Here is a 24,182-nt window from a genome sequence, read left to right on the forward strand (position 1 = left end):
TACTCTTTAAATTATCGATAATTTATGTCTGAATTAAGTTTTCACGCTATTTTGTTATATGGCTATTTAATTTTAAAGAACCTATTCAAATGCATATTTTGTGATTATGCAGTACTTTCTGCGCAACCAGCTCTAGTCATCATCAAATACAGTGCCAATTTCTTGTGTCCATTATAATAATTATTGTCCTATCATATCAAATGTGGGCCATCCAATCAAGAATTAGGAGAAAGATAACTCTAAATGTGGGTTACACAATTGAGAGCCATATTTCTTGAGGGATGAATTACTTGTACGCATGAATTGTTCTCAAGTTGAATGTTAGTAAGTAGTTGTAACAAAGAAATGGCGGAAGGCCCAGGGGAGTCATTCAAAAACCACGAGAGGTGTACGCATCAGAGGAAGAAAACAAAGCACGAGAGAGATGCATTGTCTACTGCGGACAAAGTGCCCGAGGGAAGTCGAGGCTCCAGCTCTACAACTTTGTTGTGAAGTGCCATCATTTTCACTTCGGTAAAAATGAACCTTATGGATAATATCAAAATACTAGTCTTTGTACGCTCAGAAATACCACTCCCATGTCTACTTCCAACTCTCTGTCTTCGCCACTGAATTCATTCAACTCTGCTTCTATACAAACTGTACCGGAGATGGTACTCCATTAATCTAAATGTAATTTGTAAGTTAATTAACCTCTTTATAACGTACAACTCATCGTAAATTTTATAATTATGAAGAACGTTTTCATACGTTAAGACCACAGGAGAAGTTTTATATAAAATATTTCGCCGTCATAAGGCTATCTATATCAATAACATTACGAGTGCAAGTAAAAAAATCAGTTTATTTTACTGAAGGAAAGTAGTATTTTTCTACGTAGTCTCCGTCATATTCAATGTAAGCCCTCCAGCATTTATAAGTGCATGGAGTCCCCGAGGTAAAAAAGAAAAATCCTCTGGTTGTCTGCACAGCGACTTGTACACTCGTTAATCTTTAACCGAACAGAACGTCTTTCCTCCCAGGACCTCCTTGAGTGGTAGGGATGATAGGGAAGACACTAAAATAGTAAGCCATGGACGATCGTAACTGTTACACAGACAGAATAGGACCAAGCATTGTTATGCTGCTGCACTGACAAACTTGCATCACCACACTGAATCATCATTCGTCGGTTAATTTCAATAAGTTTCACTCCTTCACTACTCAAAATCCGAAAAACAAACCGTTGTTCTCCATTCGTGCACGTCTAAAGTGGGGCGGCCATTGTTAAACTGGTAATTTGATGGTGTTGTTTGTTTACAGGATATTCGTCAAAGCGTCCGTAACAGTAGGCCTACTGCCAACGGGCCATGGCACGACATTTCGAACTCTTATAATACTATAAATTTAACTCACTTTCGCACAATTTTAACAGTACAATTATTACGATAACCTGGCTTGATAGAATTTCACGAAAGTTCAGAGATAACCGTGTTCCGTACTAGGTTTTGTAGTGCAGCGTGATCAGATATGCTTTACTCCGGCGCGCGGTGTTGTTACTATGGGAGAGCGTGCGCTCGTTCGATGCGTGCAGGTCGAGGTGAGTAGCGCGAAGGTAAACCACACAGAAGTAACATACAGTAAACTATTTTAAGAAGTCCATTGCTTACCATATTATGAAAGGAGATGTTCAAACTGCCCGCCTTAATTCCTCACAAATTTTTGGCACCTCATTAGGAAATTATTCGCAGATATTAACTTGAATTCGGGAGATAGTGGGTTCGAACCCTTCTGTCGGTGGCCCTGAATATGGTTTTGCGTGGTTTCCCATTTTTTCACGCCAGGCAAATTCTATAGCTGTACCTTCATTAAGGCCACGGCCGCTTCCTTCCCACACCTAGCCCATTCCTATCCCATAGGTCCCATAAGATTTGTCTGTGCCCGGTGCGACGTCATACAAATTGTAAAAAAAAAAGGTTGAAGATGGGAGGGAGAGGTTATTGCAAACACAGGTTTCCAATGCCCTGATATCGTCAAGCCGGAAGAGGACGAACTTTGATGACCTACAATGTCACAAGTGTTATATCGTCAATGAAAAATTATTGTTGTTAGCCGAGGAGTGCTCTGTCTTTACTGCTGTCATTAATCTCCACTAGATGAGATTATTGCCGCAATTACAAGATCTAACCCGTTAAAGACGGGCACACAAAATCTAGCTTTGAATAACAATGGAACATATGCACAACCTGTGGTGGATTAAGCAATTAAATTCCACCCAGCATAACTTTATTCGAGAATTGGAAAAGATCGAAATGAAAGCACCACGATTTGTTCCGGATGATTTTCGACCAAATAGTAGTGTTACAATTAGGTATAACAGTTAGGTTCTTCGTTCCCTTGAAACTATATATTTTTTTAATGGCGTTTGCCCTCGGCAGAGGCCTCGTGCAGATCTTTCAAGTTGACGCCGTTTAGGCGACCTGCACTTATATGAGGATGGGGCCCTACCTACGATGAATACTAACGATGAAGATGGCACACTAGCCCTGACCCCGAGCCATCGGAATGAACCAATGAAGGTTAAATCGCCGAACAAGCCATGAAAATTGAATCCGGGAACCCCTGAAACAAAGGCCAGCACGTTATCCATTTAGCCATGGAGTTGGAAAACTAATTTATGATTTAATTAAGTTACTTCTTTTCCAGGTTTAATCTGTTGTTAAATGTTTTTTCCGGGTATTTTCTAAATGTTATTTAATCAAAAATTAGTTTCGGCAGACTGAAGAACTAAACAGTTATAGATTAAGTAAAACGAAAATGAAAAGAAATGGCTTCCACTATAACTAATTATAATAATGTTCCGGATGTTTGGCTCAGAAGACTTGGGTGTAAGGAGACGAGCAGCTGGACTAAGCGGAATGTTCCGAGTTGTCAGTGGAGAGATTGCATGGAGTGGAAAAATCATAATATGAAGATAAAGTTGGAATTCAAAATTGGGGCAAATACTATTTTATAGGAAGAAGAATTAGAGACTGAAATAACTTATCAAGGGAGATGTGCGTTAAATGTTCAACATCTTTTATATCATTTAAAGAAATGACTGGGAATCTACCACATGGGTGCCAGCCCTAAATGCAGATCAGTGGTGGCTGATTATGATAGCAGTTTATCATGACTGTCATGCCCTCGTTGACAGGCCTGTTCTACATAGTATGCTGTGATTATAACATTTTTAAATAGATTTTAAACCTAGGTATCTTTCTCCAGATAGGCTACCCCCATTATAAATCCATAACTTCGATTCGTCTTTCTTGTATCATGGCATGTTACAATGTCCGGAGTCCGGCTCCATGGCTAAATGGTTAGCGTGCTGGCCTTTGGTCACAGGGGTCCCGGGTTCGATTCCCGGCAGGGTCGGGAATTTTAACCATGATTGGTTAATTTCGCTGGCACGGAGGCTGGGTGTATGTAACGTCTTCAACATCATTTCATCCTCATCACGACACGCAGGTCGCCTAAGGGTGTCAAATCAAAAGACCTGCAGTTGGCGAGCCGAACTTGTCTTCGGACACTCCCGGCACTAAAAGCCATACGCCATTTCATTTTGTTTCACGATGTCCGGAATATGTTTCTAATCAGTGGGACTAAATCATATGTTCCTGCAGGGTTTCTGCATAGTTCGTGGTCCCTTCTGGCTCCAACGTTAACGACTATAAAAAACATTTTAACCAATGAATTTTAATTTACATTTCCACCCAGTTCTAACTGCTCATTTGGGAATGGTAGAGCGAAATTACAAATTCACTCCCAGAGGAAAAATAGTTGCGTTGTTGTCGCTGTATGCACGTTCGCTCGTCCCAATTTACAACTAAAATTTTCTGAAACATGTCGCATCCCCTAAGGTAGTTTCTATAGGCCGTTTGAGAATAAAATTCTGTGATGGCAGAACGGAATGCGAATTTTATTATTAGAGACAAAAAATGAAGTGAGCCTTCAAATAACTTCTTTCTTTCTTAATCTGCTTACCCTCCAGGGTTGATTTTTCTCTCGGACTCAGCGAAAAAGCACGGAAAACCACTTCCAGGTTGGCTGAGGTGGGAATTGAACCCACCTCTACTTAGTTGACTTCCCGAGGCTGAGTAGACCCCGTTCCAGCCCTCGTATCACTTTTAAACTTTCGTGGCAGAGCCGGGATTCGAACTTGGCCCTCCGAGGGTGGCAGCTAATCACATTAACCACTACACCACAGAGGCGGACCCAAATAACTTCATTCATTCATTGCAAGGCTGAGTAGCTCGGACGATAGAACCGTATTCGCTCTTACATGCCCCTGTGCATCTTCGGTACCAATCTAACATATTTATTAGGGGCATTCCTTCTCCATACCTCGTTCTTGGACACTTTATCATAGGCCTTTGCCAAATCTATAAACATCAGGTGAAGGTTTTCCTGAAACCTTTCTATGCTAAGAAACGGGACATTCCCATAAACTTACAAGACACAGAACTTAAATTTTGTTATCTTGTTACCGGCCACAATTGATTAAGGTGCTTTGGCCTCGAGATTAAATGACTTACGTTACATAGTAATTCTAAGAAGAGGTTCCCAGTTGACAATGTTGAGACCCACCATTTGATGTCATTAAACTCTTTATCATTTTCATTTCGGTTTTATATAAACAGTCTGAAGTTTCTAATATGAACATGAAGCATTCTGCTATATCATTCCACCATATAAACTTTTCTCTCCAGTCATGTCTAATGTTCACCTCCTGTGGTGAACCCTTAGCTTTACAGCGAAGGCCGTGAAAGGACAGGGATCTTGTCGCCTGAACAGCAAAATTCAACGATGGATTTTATTCTCAAATTGTGAATTTCTGGACGCACTCTTTTAAATAGCAAGGACTCATATACCATGTGCAGATATTTTGATACAATTTAGGCTACTTGCGTGTTAGTTTCGACGTTTCGTTTATATTTAGCGGCTGGGAGACAAACCAGAGTGCTACTAGGCGATCTATGACTGACATTTAATTAATTATGTTGGATAAATACCGAATGCTTCATCAGAAACTTTTACATGCCGACATCGTACGACATGCAGTTCCCTTCACAAATTCAACTACAGTGCCTGTATCCGGTTTTAAATCCATGGTCCAAGAATTCGGGAACTGACGCTCTTCTATTGATCCAAGAAGGAGTTTAAAAGGTGTAATATTTATCCATTCTCAATTCAGATTCTGTTAAAGATAGTCAGCAAGATGTCGTGAAATTCTAATAGTGAAAGTTATAAATCAGTCTAATGAATAATAATAATAATAATAATAATAATAATAATAATAATAATAATAATAATAATAATAATAATAATAATAATAATAATAATAATTGTTTTACGTCCCACTGCCTACTTTTACGGTTTCCGAAGACTCCAGGGTGCCGGAATTTTTCTCATAAGAGTTCCTTTACTGCTTGTGCCATAGGGATTAAATCTGGACCTGGAGATGCTTCTCCTTTAATGTTTTTAACTGCGGCTGAGATATCATCCAACGCTATGTACACCTATTTGGATCACTCACCCGGTTTTATAAGCTCTTCTTCTCCTTCTTTATCTGTTTACCCTCCAGGGTAAGTTTTTCCTTCGGACTCAGAGAGGGAGCTCACCTTTACCGTCTCAAGGGCAGACTTCTGGAGCTTCAGACTCTGGGTCGGGGATACAACTGGGGAGGATGATCAGTACCTCGCCCAGGTTTCCTCACCTGCTATGCTGAACAGGGGCTTTGCGGGTGATGGGAAGATTGGAAGGGATAGAAAAGGAAGAGGGAAGGAAGCGGCCATGATCTTAATTTAGGTACCATCCCGGCATTTGCCTGGAGGGGAAGTGGGAAAATACAGAAAACCACTTCCAGGATGGCTGCGGTGGGAATCGAACCCACCTCTACTCGGTTGACCTCCCAAGGCTGAGTGGACCCCGTTCCAGATTTCGTGGCAGAGCCGGGAATCGAACTCGGACCTCCGGAGGTGGCAATTAATCACACTAACCACTACACCTTAGAAGCGGACGTTTTATAGGCTCTTCACGGATAAATACATTTCGTGCAAATGGCATACAAGGTACTGTATAGTAGTTAAATTTTGTAATTATGATGATTTTCCTCCTCTGCGAACCATGTGACCTTGCCGCGGTGGGGAGGCTTGCGTGTCCCAATGATGCAGATAGCCGAGCCGCAGGTGCAACCATATCGGATGGGTATCTGTTGAGAGACCAGACTAACGAATGGTTCATCGAAAGGGGGGTAGCAGCCTTTCGGTAGTTGCAAGGGCGGCAGTCTAGATGATTGACTGATACGGCCTTGTAATAATACTCAACATGGCTTAGCTGTGTTGATACTGCTACACGGCTGAAAGCAACGGGAAACTACAGCCGTAACCACCTCCCGAGGACATGCAGCTCTCTCTGTATGAATGATGTACTGATGATGGCTTCCTCCTGGGTAAAATATTCCGGAGGTAAACTAGTCCCCCATTCGGATCTCCGGATGGGGACTACACGAGAGGGGGCGATCATCAGGAAGATGGATACTGACATTCTGCGAGTCGGAGCGTGGAATGTTAGAAGTTTGAATCGTTGTGGTAGGTTAGAGAATCTGAAAAGGGAGATGGATAGGCTAAAGTTAGATGTAGTTGGTATAAGTGAAGTACGTTGGCAGGAAGAACAGGATTTTTGGTCAGGCGACTACCGAATTATCAACACGAAATCAAACAGGGGTAATGCAGGAGTTGGTTTAATAATGAATAAGAAAATAGGGCAGCGGATAAGCTACTACGACCAGCATAGTGAAAGAATTATTGTCGCCAAGATAGACACCAAACCAATGCCCACCACAATAGTGCAGGTCTATATGCCTACTAGTTCAGCGGATGATGAAGAAATTGAAAGAATATATGAGGAGATAGAAGATTTAATACAATATGTCAAAGGTGACGAGAATCTAATTGTGATGGGAGACTGAAACGCAGTGGTAGGCCAAGGAAGAGAAGGTAGCACAGTAGGAGAATTTGGATTGGGACAAAGGAACGAAAGAGGAAGTCGGCTGGTTGAATTCTGCACTGACCATAATTTAGTCCTCGCCAATACTTGGTTCAAACACCACAAACGACGGCTGTATACGTGGACGAGACCTGGAGACACTGGAAGGTATCAAATAGACTTCATTATGATTAGGCAGAGATTCAGAAACCAGGTGTTGGATTGCAAAACTTTCCCAGGAGCAGACGTGGACTCTGACCACAACTTGTTGGTCATGAAATGCCATCTGAAGTTGAAGAAATTGAAGAAAGGAAAGAATGCAAAAAGATGGGATCTAGACAAGTTGAAAGAAAAGAGTGTGATGGATTGTTTCAAGGAACATGTTGCACAAGGACTAAATGAAAAGGCCGAAGGAAACACAGTAGAGGAAGAGTGGAGAGTCATGAAAAATGAAGTCAGTAGGGCTGCTGAAGAAATGTTAGGAAGGAAGAAAAGATCAACTAAGAATCAGTGGATAACTGAGGAGATACTAGACCTGATTGATGAACGACGAAAATACAAGAATGCTAGAAATGAAGAGGGCAGAAAAGAATACAGGCGATTAAAGAATGAAGTGGATAGAAAGTGCAAGGTAGCTAAGGAAGAATGGCTGAAGGAGAAGTGCAAGGATGTCGAAGGCTGTATGGTCCTGGGAAAGGTAGATGCTGCATACAGGAAAATCAAGGAAACCTTTGGAGAAAGGAAATCTAGGTGCATGAATATTAAGAGCTCAGATGGAAAGCCACTTCTAGGGAAAGAAGACAAAGCAGAAAGATGGCAGGAGCATATCCAACAGTTGGATCAAGGTAACGATGTAGATAATTTGGTTCTGGAACATGAAGAGGCTGTTGATGCTGATGAAATGGGAGACCCAGTTTTGAGGTCAGAGTTTGACAGAGCTGTGAGTGACCTAAATAGGAACAAGGCACCTGGAATTGATTATATTCCCTCTGAATTACTGACTGCCTTAGGAGAAACCAGCATGGTAAGGTTATTTCATTTAGTGTGCAAGATGTATGAGACAGGAGAAGTCCCATCCGATTTTCGGCAGAATGTTGTTATACCTATTCCCAAGAAAGCCGGTGCTGACAGGTGTGAAAACTACCGCACTATTAGTTTAGTATCTCATGCCTGCAAAATTTTAACACGTATTATTTACAGAAGAATGGAAAAACAAGTTGAAGCTGAGTTGGGGGAAGATCAATTTGGCTTCAGAAGAAATGTAGGAACACGTGAAGCAATCCTGACTTTACGTCTGATCTTAGAGGATCGAATCAAGAAGGACAAGCCCACGTACATGGCATTCGTAGATCTAGAAAAGGCATTCGATAATGTTGATTGGACCAGGCTATTTATGATTCTGAAGATGATAGGGATCAGATACCGAGAACGAAGAATTATCTACAACCTGTATAAAAATCAGTCTGCAGTGATAAGAATCGAGGGCTTTGAAAAAGAAGCAGCAATCCAGAAAGGAGTGAGGCAAGGCTGCAGTTTGTCCCCTCTCCTTTTCAATGTTTACATAGAACAGGCAGTAAAGGAAATCAAAGAGAAATTTGGAAAGGGAATCACAGTCCAAGGAGAGGAAATCAAAACCTTGAGATTTGCCGATGATATTGTTATTTTATCTGAGACTGCAGAAGATCTCGAGAAGTTGCTGAATGGTATGGATGAAGTTTTAGGTAAGGAGTACAAGATGAAAATAAATAAGTCCAAAACAAAAGTAATGGAGTGCAGTCGAACGAAGGCAGGTGATGTAGGAAATATTAGATTAGGAAACGAAGTCTTAAAGGAAGTAGATGAATATTGTTACTTGGGTAGTAAAATAACCAACGATGGCAGAAGTAAGGAGGACATAAAATGCAGACTAGCACAAGCCAGGAAGAATTTTCTTAAGAAAAGAAATTTGCTCACTTCAAACATTGATGTAGGAATTAGAAAGATGTTTTTGATGACTTTTGTGTGGAGCGTGGCATTGTATGGAAGTGAAACATGGACGATAACTAGCTCAGAAAGAAAGAGAATAGAAGCTTTTGAAATGTGGTGTTACAGAAGAATGCTGAAGGTGAGATGGATAGATCGAATCACGAATGAAGAGATACTGAATCGAATTGGTGAGAGGAGATCGATTTGGCTACATTTGACGAGAAGAAGAGATAGAATTATAGGACACATCTTAAGATACCCAGGACTTGTTCAGTTGGTTTTTGAAGGAAGTGTAGGTGGCAAGAACGGTAGGGGTAGACCAAGGTATGAATATGACAAACAGATTAGAGCAGATGTAGGATGCAATAGTTACGTAGAAATGAAAAGGTTAGCACAGGATAGGGTGACATGGAGAGCTGCATCAAACCAGTCTATGGACTGATAACTCAACAACAACAATGATGATTTTACGTACCACTAACTATTTGCACGGTTTTCGGAGACGCCGAGGTGCCGAAATTAATTCCTGCGGGATTTCTTTTACGTGCCAGTAAATCTACCGACACGAGGCTGACGTATTTCAGTACCTTCAAATACGATCGGACTGAGCCAGGGTCTAACTTGCCAAGTTGAGGTCAGAAGGCCAGTGCATTAACTGTCTGAGTCACTCAGCCCGGCTCAGTCTAAGGAAATGATTACATTTAATTCAGCCTAATCTCTAACAGCAATTAGTTAAATACGCTGTATATGACAGCAAGTAATTAATTCCAAGTTGCTGTACAAGATGCTATCATCCCTGTTATCTAGCGACAGTGAGCAGTGCAATAACATCTGGTGACTAGTTGGTGCAGAGCATTGCCACCTATCACGACATCTGCCGCAACAGTCATGTATATTCATAGCTCTCATGGCAGCTGACAAGCGACCCGCTACCAGTAAACATGCTCACTCCGCACTCATTTTTCGCAATCTTACATGTGGATCAAACCTAGGAATGAAGGATGGAAATTTTTCACAAACCATACAGTAGCACTGATACCTTAAATTAAGATCAGCTATTAGGCCACGCGTAATTACGACAATCATTTTCAGGATATTAGAACAAGTTGCCATCAATTATTCTTTAAGGGGATTACGAGTACAATGTAGACTGGGGACGTGAACTGTATTGAACCTTATCACTATATGGCTCAATATATTAATACTGTGGCATACCATTTTTATACATTTGTGAATCGCAGGAAACAAAGGCAGGACCCCTGGAGGGCCGTGCCATAGCTTATGCGAACCCCGTGTTGATCCAGTAGAAACGGACTCCTTGAATTCAAACCGAGCCGTTGGCCATGAATTGAGTCATGCAGACCCCTATTTCAACCGCTAGTCCAACAGCCGAGAGCTGGAGGGAAGAGTATTTGAACGTGGAGATCCACTAACAGCTGTATTAAGGCCGGTCTCCACTGATTAACATTTAACAACAACATGTTAAATGTTAAAAGTGTTAAATGTTAACTGGTGACACCATCAACATGTTAAATGTAAAATGTTGAACGCTGTTTCATTTAACATTGTGTCCACATTTAATGAACATGTTAAACTTGACCTTCTTTGTTTGTATATAGGTAGTTCATCATATCATATTTCCGGTAATACATTTAGGTGGTGTCTAGTATTTTCAAACAAAGACAATGGACTCAGATGAAGAGGATTTGGCCTTTGTTTTTGCCACTGTTGCTTCTTGTTATGATTTACAAATGCAGTTTTATTAGACACATTTCATCCCCTCATCCTGCTCACTGCTTCAAAAGCAAACCACTTTGAAGAATAAACTTCGTCCGCTCCCGCCCCCCCCCCCCCGCCTTCCGATTTTTCTGTTGTTTTTTTTTTTTTCTTTTCTTTTCTTTTGCAATACTCGACTGTACTGGGAGCGGAGGGACGCTAGTTTCTTTTTTTTTTTTTTTGCGATGCACTCGCAGGAATAATTCTAGATAATTTAGAGTTCCTGGAAACTGTCGGCTTTCTTCGCTTTATCTCTGTATTCCTTTGATGAGACATACCACAAACAAGGCCTTTCTATTATGTCATTAATTAAGTCTAAAATATTTTTTCTCCACTCCATTTCTGACTATAAATTTTAGTATAGTGCAGAGAGAACGATACGCGTGTGCGTACCGGTACCGGTACTGTATTTGTAGCTTATAACAAAGAGAATGAGTGTTGCGGAGTGTTGTAACTATAATCCTACTTCACGAGAAGCACTTCGTTTGCGTCGTTTGGTTATCTGTTGACATGGAAATGGCAAGGAAGTTGCCGAAGCTGTGCCAACATCTCACGAACAAGTAATTGACTTGACATGTTTTCCACTTGGAGCGGAAAACACGCAACATGTTAAAAGTGTTAACCTCAACATTCTGAGTTAACATGCAAAGTCAATTGGAAGACACAATCACAATATACATGTCAATTGTAACATGTTAAATTTAACATGTTGGTGTTCAATGTTAATCAGTGGAGACCGGCCTTTAGGTTGACCAACTTCGCTATCCCAGGGCTGTAATCACCAGAATTTAAACCAATAAATCCGTCAATGAGCTAGATTCCACAGGTCCGACTTCATAAGAAATTGAGAACAGAATTACCTTAGGCCAGGAGACCACAATAATGACTAAATGTGCTATTATGATGAAAGTGCGAAGTTATAGTCTAGGCCGTTGCTCCTTTGTCGGCCGTTACATAGCGAGCGGCAATGTTTGCTGCGGAATCACCTTTTCAGTGGCTTTATGGTAAGCCTATATAACCCCGCGTGGAGGGGAAGCTTCCTCATCCAACACTCGAACACATTCGAACACAGGAACACATTCAATACATTCCCAGCCAAGCGCTCACAGCGAGGCGAGCACATCAAGGAGAGCCAAGCTACCAGCCGAGCCAGCACCCTGACCAGCCAGCTCGCCTACCGCCAAGTCTCTCGCCAAGCTCCCGCACAGATTGCCAGCCAATCAGAGAGCAGCATCACGACCGGCAGCCAATACTAGTCAACCAGCCAGTCAGCCACACCAGCAAGCCTGCCAAACCTTGTGCGGGCACACGAGCAATTGTCTAATGCTCAGTGCGGTCATTAGTTCGTATCTTACCTTGGCGTGATCCAATCAAAAACTAAACCTGATACGACTAGTGCCCACTGAGTACGCCAAGTAAGACGCAGGTCCTCACTTTGAGTTTGACCGTTTCCAGTGCTTCACAGCACCCCTGACCCTACCAAGCCACAGCACCTAACCCTGTGCCGGGACAATTCTGGTGGATTGAGTAGCCAGAACCCCGGCCCTTCCCATTCCTACCATGAGTACCGACACCTTCGATTCCTTCGACTACAGCAACTGGTCCTGGAAATCTCCAACCCCCACTACTGAAGAAGAAGAAGAAGAAGAAGAAGAAGAAGAAGAAGAAGAAGACTACTAAACCCCTTTCCATTATGTCCGTTTCGATTCACCTTTCCCTACCTCAGAGAAATGTGACGTCCTAATCTTACCTCTCCAGACATCCGGCCCGGCCCCGCTCACAAGAAAAGCCGTCATTCAGTCAATTAAACCTATCCTTGAAGATTTAATTGCAGTTGCCGAAGAAACCCACAATAACCTTCTCCTAATTACTCCTATCGAAAACAAATTCACCTCCATCATCATAGAAACTATCCAGAATGCAGGACTCCCGCAACCTATTCTAATCAACCCCCTCCATCGCACATCCAACCCAAATGTCACCCCCGCAACATATCCAGAAACTCAGGACGCCAGCACCTTAACAGACCTCAAACTACCAACCCGCTCCAGAACCAGCCAAACAGATAAGCAGAAACCGATCCCGAAAACCAAGTCTAAACTAATCCAAACCAGAAAACTAGAAACCCCTCCCCCACACACCCCCACTCTTCCGCCGCCTACACCTGTCAAGTCTGCGACAGTCCAAACCGACCCAGAACCATCACCACCCACTCCACCACCGCCGCCAGCCACCCAATCCACAGAAGCCCAAACCAACCCACAGCCATCCCTCACAGACACCCACACACAAACAAAGAGCAGACGTAAAAAACCTGCTCACGCAACACCACCGAACCCAGACTCCATCACACCCATCCCTCATTACACAGTGCTATAATTGCCTGGAACTAAACCACGTAGCAAGTTCCTGCTCTAAACCCACCAGATGCAATAGGTGTGGCGGTTCTCACCGCCACACACATTGTAAGGTGCCACGGGGCCAGGCGAGGTGTGGCAACTGCCAAGGCAGTCATGCCGCCTCGTTTCCTGGCTGCCCATTCATCAAGAGCGCAATAAAAGCACATTACAGACAGTCCAGACACTTACAACCAATCACACAGCCACCCCCGCTACTCAGCCTACCGACCCCACCACGTACGCAACCGAACCCGGGACCTACCACTCCGTTCCCCACCTCACTCACTCCAGACACAACAACCCTGCTACAGCTATTGCTACCAAACCTAATCTCAACCCAAACCAGGCCACTTCCAACGCCCACCCAGCAAGATACCACGACTCCCACCCCCCAGTAAACCCCACCAAGCTCAAGAAGAACAATGTAAAGTCCTCACTTCCTACCAAATAACAGCAGCCTTCTAGCCTAACCACAACCACACAAGAAGATCCCAACCGCAATAACCTACTCACAAACCACAAATAACTACCATAAACACCTAAGAAATAACAAAAGTTCCACCATAACAGAAGCACTGGAAACAACTGGACGCCGAGGCGGGTCACACACAAAGCTACAAATTACGATGCTACTTTCAATTAGTTCAAAATTTATAGTGCTACTAACAACTCGCACACGCAAAGCAATTTTTGCGTAACAAACAATGACAGGGCCCTCTGGCGCGACACTGCAAACTCCACAGTGAAGCAACATTGGGCATGGCTAGTACCCGGATGGGTGACCGCCGAGTCAGCTACCAGTCCTTGAAACAAATATATTAGGAACTATTACAACAGTCATGGTACGATGCCACAAGTTCATTTGCCAAACTAATATTAATAACATACTTCTACCTACGAATGCCACTAACACAACACATCTATTATTATTATTATTATTATCAACCAACACTATATTTCTATTATCCTTAAACTTATTTCCCCAAACAGCCCAGGTGAGGATCGCTAAAGCGAAACCGGAACTGGGAATTAATTACAAAATACTGTAACATTTGGAAGCTTCCTCATTCGTTTCTCATTCTTTGATTCGTTCTGAGTCCCGTATTCTTAAGGGTGTCCTCAGTACGGTGACAGTTGTACGCATAGTGCGTTACAAAGACTTACAAATTGCTATCGTTTGAGACTTTCAAAATTCAGATACTGTGTTTTCTTATCTGATGTTAATAAGACGCCAAGTGAGGCGTGGCGTACAGTAGTTTATAATTTATCTAATTACATTTAAATGTGAGCTTTATAGACTAGCATTAAATAACTGTAAACCAGCTCACGAGTATAAACTTTGTATACGCGTCCGCGAGTCGCCAGTTTAACGTATGCGTTCCGCATATATAATTACTGCTGAGAAGGACCGGGCTTGATCCCTTAAATTAGTTACGCACAAATCGGGAATAATTTATTTGCGCCTGAACTATATTGGTAACGACATTCCTTATGCAGCCAGTCCCTGTGACGAATGATCAGAAAGTATAGCTTCTATGGTCGGTCGTTGTGTACATTTCAATGGATATGAGAGACTGTATGACCTAGCTACCTTCTGGCTCAGTGAGAAAAAGCGGAAAACTATCGCTCTCTTCATTTTCATAGGGATCTTCTTCAGTGACATCTGGACTACCTATGGCAACTGGTGGTGGAACCATTAGGGAGTCAACCAGCCTTGAGACTGAGAAATCATCATACATGAAAGAGACCTTGCTCGTACAATATTTTATCCGTAGAAACTACAGAAAGGACTTTTAACGGATAAGAAACATCGCGAGCATCAAACGAAGACGAGAACCTTGAAAGAAACATACATACCTAACTTGCAGCCATGTCAACAGAGATTCCATCACTGAGCAATCAAAGCAGTTTGGAACTTCCCTGAAATAATTAGTTCTCTCACGTAGTTATTAGTAGCAGTACTCTGTGTTATTCTTCTTATTCCTACTTCCAACCAGCACTTTGACCGTTTTGATTTAACTAAAGGAAACTTCGGTACACTTATCATAGCAACATGATCTGTAGCCAACGGTAGCGACCAAGCTGTATTTTTTCATAACATGACTTGACTCTAGAAACAACTACATTGAGCATTAAACACGTATATTATGCGACTTCATAACTGAAAAGATGTAAGTGTGGGACTTACCTGATCTCCATCATACGTCCAGGAACCAAATTTCATAAAGCATGTCTGCTGGTCAAAAGGGAAGTATCGCACGTCGATTTCGCAGGACGACTTGAAGATGGCGGGTGGAGTCCACATGACCGTGCCGGTGTGGTGCAGCACGGCCTTCGTCATGGTGGTCACCACGTACTCGCCGTCCGCACTGGAACAGCATACACAACATACTATGAGTACAGGAAATGATGATCCTTAGAAGTTACGTGTTCTGAGTCCAGCCGTGAACCCACTGTCTGCACTGGAACAACGTATCAAACATATCACGTGAGTATAGGAAATTATGATCTTCACGTGTTACATATTCTGAGTCCAGCCATGAACCCACTGTCTGCACTGCAACAACGTATCAAACATATCACGTGAGTATAGGAAATTATGATCTTCACGTGTTACATATTCTGAGTCCAGCCGTGAACCCACTGTCTGCACTGGAACAACGTATCAAACATATCACGTGAGTATAGGAAATTATGATAATAATAATGTTATTAGTTTTACGTCCCACTAACTACTCTTTTACGGTTTTCGGAGACGCCAGGAAATTATGATCTTCACGTGTTACATAGGCCTATTCTGAGTCCAGCCATGAACCCATTGTCAGCACTAGAACAACGTATCAAACATATCACGTAAGTACAGGGAATAATGATCCTCAGGTGTTACATATTCTGAGTCCAGGCATGGACCTGCTGTCTGCACTGGAACAACATATCACGTGAATACAGGAAATTATGATCCCTAGGTGTTACGTATTCTGAGTCCAGCCATGGACCCGCTGTCTGCACTGCAACTACATATCAAGTGAGTACAGGAAATGAGTAAGTGTTACGTATTCTGAGTCCAGCCATGTATCCGCTGTAACTAGAACAACATTTCCTGTGAGTACAGGAATTGATGATCCTTAGGTGCTACGTGTTCTGAGTCCAATCATGTACCCACACATGTACCATGTACAGTACAGTGTTGATCCAGAACAATCCACAGCAGTTAGCCTCGTTGAACTCCGCGTAGCCGACTGACGGACTCATTTCCGATTAATGACTCGTCATGCACTCGCCATCGCGATTGACGAACTCAATGCTGACTCGCTCGAGAGCGATCCCAAACTGATCGGCGTGCACTAGTTGTGCGCTTTATATAAAGGCCTAGTCGTTTCTAATTCCAGACCATTCTGAGCGCCTGGTGCGTTATTAATATAAGCTTCAGCTTCTTCTTGAGACATAATCCACCTGATAGCCGCCCCTATTAGGGAATCAAAGGATTCATCAATTCATGTGACCAATATTTCTCGTATCTGTTGTACAGGTGTGAGTAGGGCTTGAGTCAAAACATAAGATTAAAATTTCTTATAGCGAGCCTCAACAATTCTCCGGCGCTGTTGTTTGGTTCGCAACCGTCCCCATCCACAATGTCGAAACTGTGCCGCAGTTATTCTCTCTCTCTCTCTCTGGCATTCTTGCCGGCTACTCTGAATGGACCTTCATTGTCATGTTAATATCAATAACATGCTCTAGGTTCTTTTCTTTGGCACAAGCAGATTATTTAAAGAATAGCATTGCGGACAATTAGAAATGTGATAGGTAATGTTTAAGGGAAAACATATACAGGAGGATTATATTAGACATTCTAGAGTGCGTTATTGATATACTGATAAGTCTTTTAAAGCGTTTCTACAAAATAATCATGCAAATTTTCAATGAATGATGGTACTTATAGAGTCAACCGCAGTTAGCTGCAAAGCATTAAACTATTAAAGCCTTTCGTACTTTTTTTTTTTTTTTTTTTTTTTTTTACAATCTGCTTTACATCGCACCGACATCGATAGGTCTTACGTCGACGACGGGACAGGAAAGGGCTAGGAGCGGGAAGGAAGCAGCCTGGCCTTAATGAAGATACAGCCCTAGCATTTGCCTGGTGTGAAAATAGGAAACCACGGAAAACCATATTCACGGCTGCTGACAGTGGGATTCGAACCCACTATCTCCCGAATGCAAGCTGACAGCTACTTATCCCAGACCAGGCCATTTGCTCGGTTTAAAGCTTATGGTTGCTTGTTGTTTAAAGGGGCTTAACATCTAAGGTCATCGGCCCTTAAAGCTTATTACTCGGTGTCTTGGTATACAGGATGGTCCGAAAGAACGTGAACCGAGTATATGAGCGTTACAAGTTTGGTCATACTGATAAATAATTTGAAAAAAATAACTCGATATCCCGCGCCGTTGTCATTTTATCAGCTGTTGAAGTTAGCCAATCAGATCGCTTCGCGGGTGAATTCAAATGGGTTTTACGCAGCGGTGTTGCTAAATCTGCAGGTCACTTAGACTGGCTGGAGAGCCATGTCGAGAAATCAGCATCAAACATACAACACACCGTGAGTTTCAGCCGGTATCCTCGTAGCGCGTTCCTGACACCTTGGAGGTCACTTTTCAAATCCCTCCCCCATGACGAAGTTTTATCTTCGATTGGTGCTCTCAGACCGGTCTTATGCTACGTGCAGATTTAGTAACATTACCGCTCAAAGCGCATTTGAATTCACCCGCTAAGCAATATTATTCGTTAACTTCAGCAGCTGATGAAAAGAAAACGGCGTGAGATATCGATTTTTTTTTTAAATAACGGATCAGTGTGACCAACCCTCTAACGCTCATATAGGTGATTCACGTTGTTTCCGACCACTCTGTACATTACTCATTCATCCGTATTTTGTAGTTTCTGAGCTATAAAAATTTGAAATCCACTAAATATAAGCAAGTGTAAGTTGTACCTCCTCCTCCAAAAAAGTATCCCCCTGTGGGTGGGGGCGGTAGAATAACACCCACGGTATCCCCTGCCTGTTGCAAGAGGCTACTAAAAGGGGCCCCAGGGGCTCTGAACTGTGGAGCATAGGTTGGCGACCCCGGGGCCCTTAGCTGAGCCCTGGCATTGCTTCCACTTACTAGTACCAGGCTCCTCACTTTTAGCTCTCCTATCCGACCTCCCTTGGTCAACTCGTGTTCTTTTCCGACCCCGCAGTATTACAGCACTCGAGGCCTAGGGGTAGGGAGTCTTCCATTTTCACGCCCTTCATGGCCCTTGTCTTCCTTTGGTCGATATCTTCATTTTTCGAAGTGTCGGATCCCTTCCAGTTTTCCCTTCTGATTAGTGTTTTATAGAGGATGGTTGCCTAGTTGTACTTCCTCTTACAAGAATAATCACCACCACATGAAAAAGTACTTTGTTGAGATGAGAGGTTGAGTCAATTTAATGTTCAATCCGATGATGCTTAACATCGTTACTAAAACATCACTGTTGATTTAAAAGAAACTAATTGCCCTTCTCCAACATCTCTGAAATATCTTCTTCCCCCGCTTTACTCACACCATGGTAGGATCGCGGATGTGAAATGTATAGCAAATATGGACTTGGCCCTGTTTTACGACCGAATAATATTCCTGACGCCAATCGTACGTGGAGAGATATATTCACTATTGTTTCTGTGCTGGTTGGTAGTGTGCTGTGTGCATGAATCAGAGAAATTAACCAGACGGCACTAAAATCTCCAATCCGGCCGGCAATCGAACCCGGAATTCTCTACAGTGAAGACCTCCACTGCGACAATTCAAACTTTTGAAATCTATTAAATGCTATTTGTACATTAACCAATAGCATTTGTAATTTATTATTATTATTATTATTATTATTATTATTATTATTATTATTATTATTATATCTGGCTCCATGGCTAAATGGTTAGCGTGCTGGCCTTTGGTCACAGGGGTCCCGGGTTCGATTCCCGGCAGGGTCTGGAATTTTAACAATCATTGGTTAATTTTGCTGGCTCGAGGACTGGGTGTATGTGTCGTTTTTATCATCATTTCATCCTCATCACGATACGCAGGTCGCCTACGGGTGTCAAATCAAGAGACCTGCACCTGGCGAGCCGAATATGTCCTCGCACACTCCCGGCACCATACGCCATTTCATTATTATTATTATTATTATTATTATTATTATTATTATTATTATTATTATTATTATTATCCTCCTCTGCGAACCATGTGACCTTGCCGCGGTGGGGAGGCTTGCGTGTCCCAATGATGCAGATAGCCGAGCCGCAGGTGCAACCATATCGGATGGGTATCTGTTGAGAGACCAGACTAACGAATGGTTCATCGAAAGGGGGGTAGCAGCCTTTCGGTTGTTGCAAGGGCGGCAGTCTAGATGATTGACTGATACGGCCTTGTAATAATACTCAACATGGCTTAGCTGTGTTGATACTGCTACACGGCTGAAAGCAACGGGAAACTACAGCCGTAACCACCTCCCGAGGACATGCAGCTCTCTCTGTATGAAAGATGTACTGATGATGGCTTCCTCCCGGGTAAAATATTCCGGAGGTAAACTAGTCCCCCATTCGGATCTCCGGGTGGGGACTACACGAGAGGGGGCGATCATCAGGAAGATGGATACTGACATTCTGCGAGTCGGAGCGTGGAATGTTAGGAGTTTGAATCGTTGTGGTAGGTTAGAGAATCTGAAAAGAGAGATGGATAGGCTAAAGTTAGATGTAGTTGGTATAAGTGAAGTACGTTGGCAGGAAGAACAGGATTTTTTGTCAGGCGACTACCGAATTATCAACACGAAATCAAACAGGGGTAATGCAGGAGTTGGTTTAATAATGAATAAGAGAATAGGGCAGCGGATAAGCTACTACGACCAGCATAGTGAAAGAATTATTGTCGCCAAGATAGATACCAAACCAATGCCCACCACAATAGTGCAGGTCTATATGCCTACTAGTTCAGCGGATGATGAAGAAATTGAAAGAATATATGAGGAGATAGAAGATTTAATACAATATGTCAAAGGTGACGAGAATCTAATTGTGATGGGAGACTGGAACGCAGTGGTAGGCCAAGGAAGAGAAGGTAGCACAGTAGGAGAATTTGGATTGGGACAAAGGAACGAAAGAGGAAGTCGGCTGGTTGAATTCTGCACTGACCATAATTTAGTCCTCGCCAATACTTGGTTCAAACACCACAAACGACGGCTGTATACGTGGACGAGACCTGGAGACACTGGAAGGTATCAAATAGACTTCATTATGATTAGGCAGAGATTCAGAAACCAGGTGTTGGATTGCAAAACTTTCCCAGGAGCAGACGTGGACTCTGACCACAACTTGTTGGTCATGAAATGCCATCTGAAGTTGAAGAAATTGAAGAAAGGAAAGAATGCAAAAAGATGGGATCTAGACAAGTTGAAAGAAAAGAGTGTGATGGATCGTTTCAAGGAACATGTTGCACAAGGACTAAATGAAAAGGTCGAAAGAAACACAGTAGAGGAAGAGTGGAGAGTCATGAAAAATGAAGTCAGTAGGGCTGCTGAAGAAATGTTAGGAAGGAAGAAAAGATCAACTAAGAATCAGTGGATAACTCAGGAGATACTAGACCTGATTGATGAACGACGAAAATACAAGAATGCTAGAAATGAAGAGGGCAGAAAAGAATACAGGCGATTAAAGAATCAAGTGGATAGAAAGTGCAAGGTAGCTAAGGAAGAATGGCTGAAGGAGAAGTGCAAGGATGTCGAAGGCTGTATGGTCCTGGGAAAGGTAGATGCTGCATACAGGAAAATCAAGGAAACCTTTGGAGAAAGGAAATCTAGGTGGATGAATATTAAGAGCTCAGATGGAAAGCCACTTCTAGGGAAAGAAGACAAAGCAGAAAGATGGCAGGAGCATATCCAACAGTTGTATCAAGGTAACGATGTAGATAATTTCGTTCTGGAACATGAAGAGGCTGTTGATGCTGATGAAATGGGAGACCCAATTTTGAGGTCAGAGTTTGACAGAGCTGTGAGTGATCTAAATAGGAACAAGGCACCTGGAATTGATGATATTCCCTCTGAATTACTGACTGCCTTAGGAGAAACCAGCATGGTAAGGTTATTTCATTTAGTGTGCAAGATGTATGAGACAGGAGAAGTCCCATCCGATTTTCGGCAGAATGTTGTTATACCTATTCCTAAGAAAGCCGGTGCTGACAGGTGTGAAAACTACCGCACTATTAGTTTAGTATCTCATGCCTGCAAAATTTTAACACGTATTATTTACAGAAGAATGGAAAAACAAGTTGAAGCTGAGTTGGGGGAAGATCAATTTGGCTTCAGAAGAAATGTAGGAACACGTGAAGCAATCCTGACTTTACGTCTGATCTTAGAGGATCGAATCAAGAAGGACAAGCCCACGTACATGGCATTCGTAGATCTAGAAAAGGCATTCGATAATGTTGATTGGACCAGGCTATTTATGATTCTGAAGATGATAGGGATCAGATACCGAGAACGAAGAATTATCTACAACCTGTATAAAAATCAGTCTGCAGTGATAAGAATCGAGGGCTTTGAAAAAGAAGCAGCAATCCAGAAAGGAGTGAGGCAAGGCTGCAGTTTGTCCCCTCTCCTTTTCAATGTTTACATAGAACAGGCAGTAAAGGAAATCAAAGAGAAATTTGGAAAGGGAATCACAGTCCAAGGAGAGGAAATCAAAACCTTGAGATTTGCCGATGATATTGTTATTTTATCTGAGACTGCAGAAGATCTCGAGAGGTTGCTGAATGGTATGGATGAAGTCTTAGGTAAGGAGTACAAGATGAAAATAAATAAGTCCAAAACAAAAGTAATGGAGTGCAGTCGAACGAAGGCAGGTGATATAGGAAATATTAGATTAGGAAACGAAGTCTTAAAGGAAGTAGATGAATATTGTTACTTGGGTAGTAAAATAACCAACGATGGCAGAAGTAAGGAGGACATAAAATGCAGACTAGCACAAGCAAGGAAGAGCTTTCTTAAGAAAAGAAATTTGCTCACTTCAAACATTGATATCGGAATTAGAAAGATGTTTTTGAAGACTTTTGTGTGGAGCGTGGCATTGTATGGAAGTGAAACATGGACGATAACTAGCCCAGAAAGAAAGAGAATAGAAGCTTTTGAAATGTGGTGTTATAGAAGAATGCTGAAGGTGAGATGGATAGATCGAATCACGAATGAAGAGATACTGAATCGAATTGGTGAGAGGAGATCGATTTGGCTAAATTTGAAGAGAAGAAGAGATAGAATGATAGGACACATCTTAAGACACCCAGGATTTGTTCAGTTGGTTTTTGAAGGAAGTGTAGGTGGCAAGAACGGTAGGGGTAGACCAAGGTATGAATATGACAAACAGATTAGAGCAGATGTAGGATGCAATAGTTACGTAGAAATGAAAAGGTTAGCACAGGATAGGGTGGCATGGAGAGCTGCATCAAACCAGTCTATGGACTGATGACTCAAACAACAATTATTATTATTATTATTATTATTATTAAGTATATGAAAGTTTATCTCTAGAAAACTTTCGATACATCTTGCATTTGAGAAGTGTTGTTGAAACAAGATCTTGTAGTTCTGTACCTCTTTCTCCGATGGACTGGTCTCTACTGTAGCTGGTCTGCAGGACCTACAATATTCATGAGAGCTTGCATCTTTCAACAGAAAGCGAGGGTGCTGGCGGTCGGGCAACATTGATTGAGTGTGAGCTGGGCTCACCCAATTACAGTGTCGTGAACTATTTTTGTCCTTTCCACGTGCTAAAGTAGGCTATGTTCGTTCTCTATGATTTTATTCATGAACTACCGTCTTATAATATTAAGATGATGACCTGGTAAGTTTTAATCTTATTACACGTTTGTTATTTGAAGAAGAACCAGACTTCGTTGATGAAAATTAGCTCATAATCTTTACAGATTTAAGAAGTGTTGCTGAACTGAGAACCAGGTCGTTCAGAGGACAGAGGCTCTGTGTTCTACAGAGAGTGCAGAGACCAACGTTGCGCTCGCCGGTCAGTTGGAATGTGATAAGGGGCATTTTCAATCGCTGCAGCGTGAATTATCCGGTACTTATAGTAAGGTGGCAGTAGATATATTTTTTTTTCTTTTTTTGCTATTTGTTTTACGTCGCACCGACACAGATAGGTCTTACGCCGACGATGGGACAGGAAAGGCCTAGGAATGGGAAGGAAGCGGCCATGGCCTTAATTAAGGTACAGCCCCAGCGTTTGCCTGGTGTGAAAATGGGAAACCGCGGAAAACCATCTTCAGGGCTGCCGACAGTGGGATTCGAACCCACTATCTCCCGGATGCGAGCTCACACCTGCGCGCTCCTAACCGCACGGCCAACTCGCCCGGTGGTGGCAGTAAAGGTCTTCGGCTCCATTCCCAGTGAAAAATGAAACGTAAACATAAGAACTACTGTAAATACTATGCAAATATAACGGAACTGTTAACAATGGATGACATAAATATAAAAGTACACTCAGTGAAACGATATCATAGAAGCTTGTAAGATCGTTGGTAAGGTGAAAGTTTCTGTTCTTAAGTTCAAGCGGAATTGAGGAATATAAGAAATTAGCCAATCAGAACGTACTGCTGTTCAGATGTTCGTAACTGCACAATGGCATTGTTGGATGGAAGGCTGGACGAAATTTATTACTTATCCCTGCTTGTATGGCAAGAAAAATAGATCATCAAGTAGGCTGAGTGGACCTCGAACCAGCCCTTAGATCCACGTAAAAAAACTCCTTGGCCTCTCCAGGAGACTCGGGACCTCCTGGTATCAGGCAGACTCGCTATCTCTATACCAGGGGATCGGCCTTATAATATTATATATTATTATATTATATAATATATATTATCATCATCATCATCATCTGTTTACCCTCCAGGTTCGGTTTTTCTCTCGGACTTAGCGAGGGATCCCACCTCTACCGCCTCAAGGGCAGTGTCATGGAGCTT

At 42.4% G+C, this 24,182-nt stretch overlaps 1 protein-coding gene across 1 annotated transcript in view; it reads right to left on the reverse strand.

The window, feature by feature from the left end:
- nAChRalpha2 (nicotinic acetylcholine receptor alpha2) overlaps nt 1-24,182 on the reverse strand; it is a 687,424-nt gene that overhangs the window by 158,882 nt on the left and 504,360 nt on the right. The window contains exon 4 of the mRNA XM_067137204.2: nt 15,337-15,517. Within this exon, the coding sequence (XP_066993305.1) occupies nt 15,337-15,517 (181 nt within the window). The remainder of the gene's footprint in view (nt 1-15,336; nt 15,518-24,182) is intronic.

Source organism: Anabrus simplex, chromosome 1 (genome assembly GCF_040414725.1).
Source record: "Anabrus simplex isolate iqAnaSimp1 chromosome 1, ASM4041472v1, whole genome shotgun sequence".
Classification (NCBI taxonomy): Eukaryota; Metazoa; Arthropoda; class Insecta; order Orthoptera; family Tettigoniidae; genus Anabrus; species Anabrus simplex.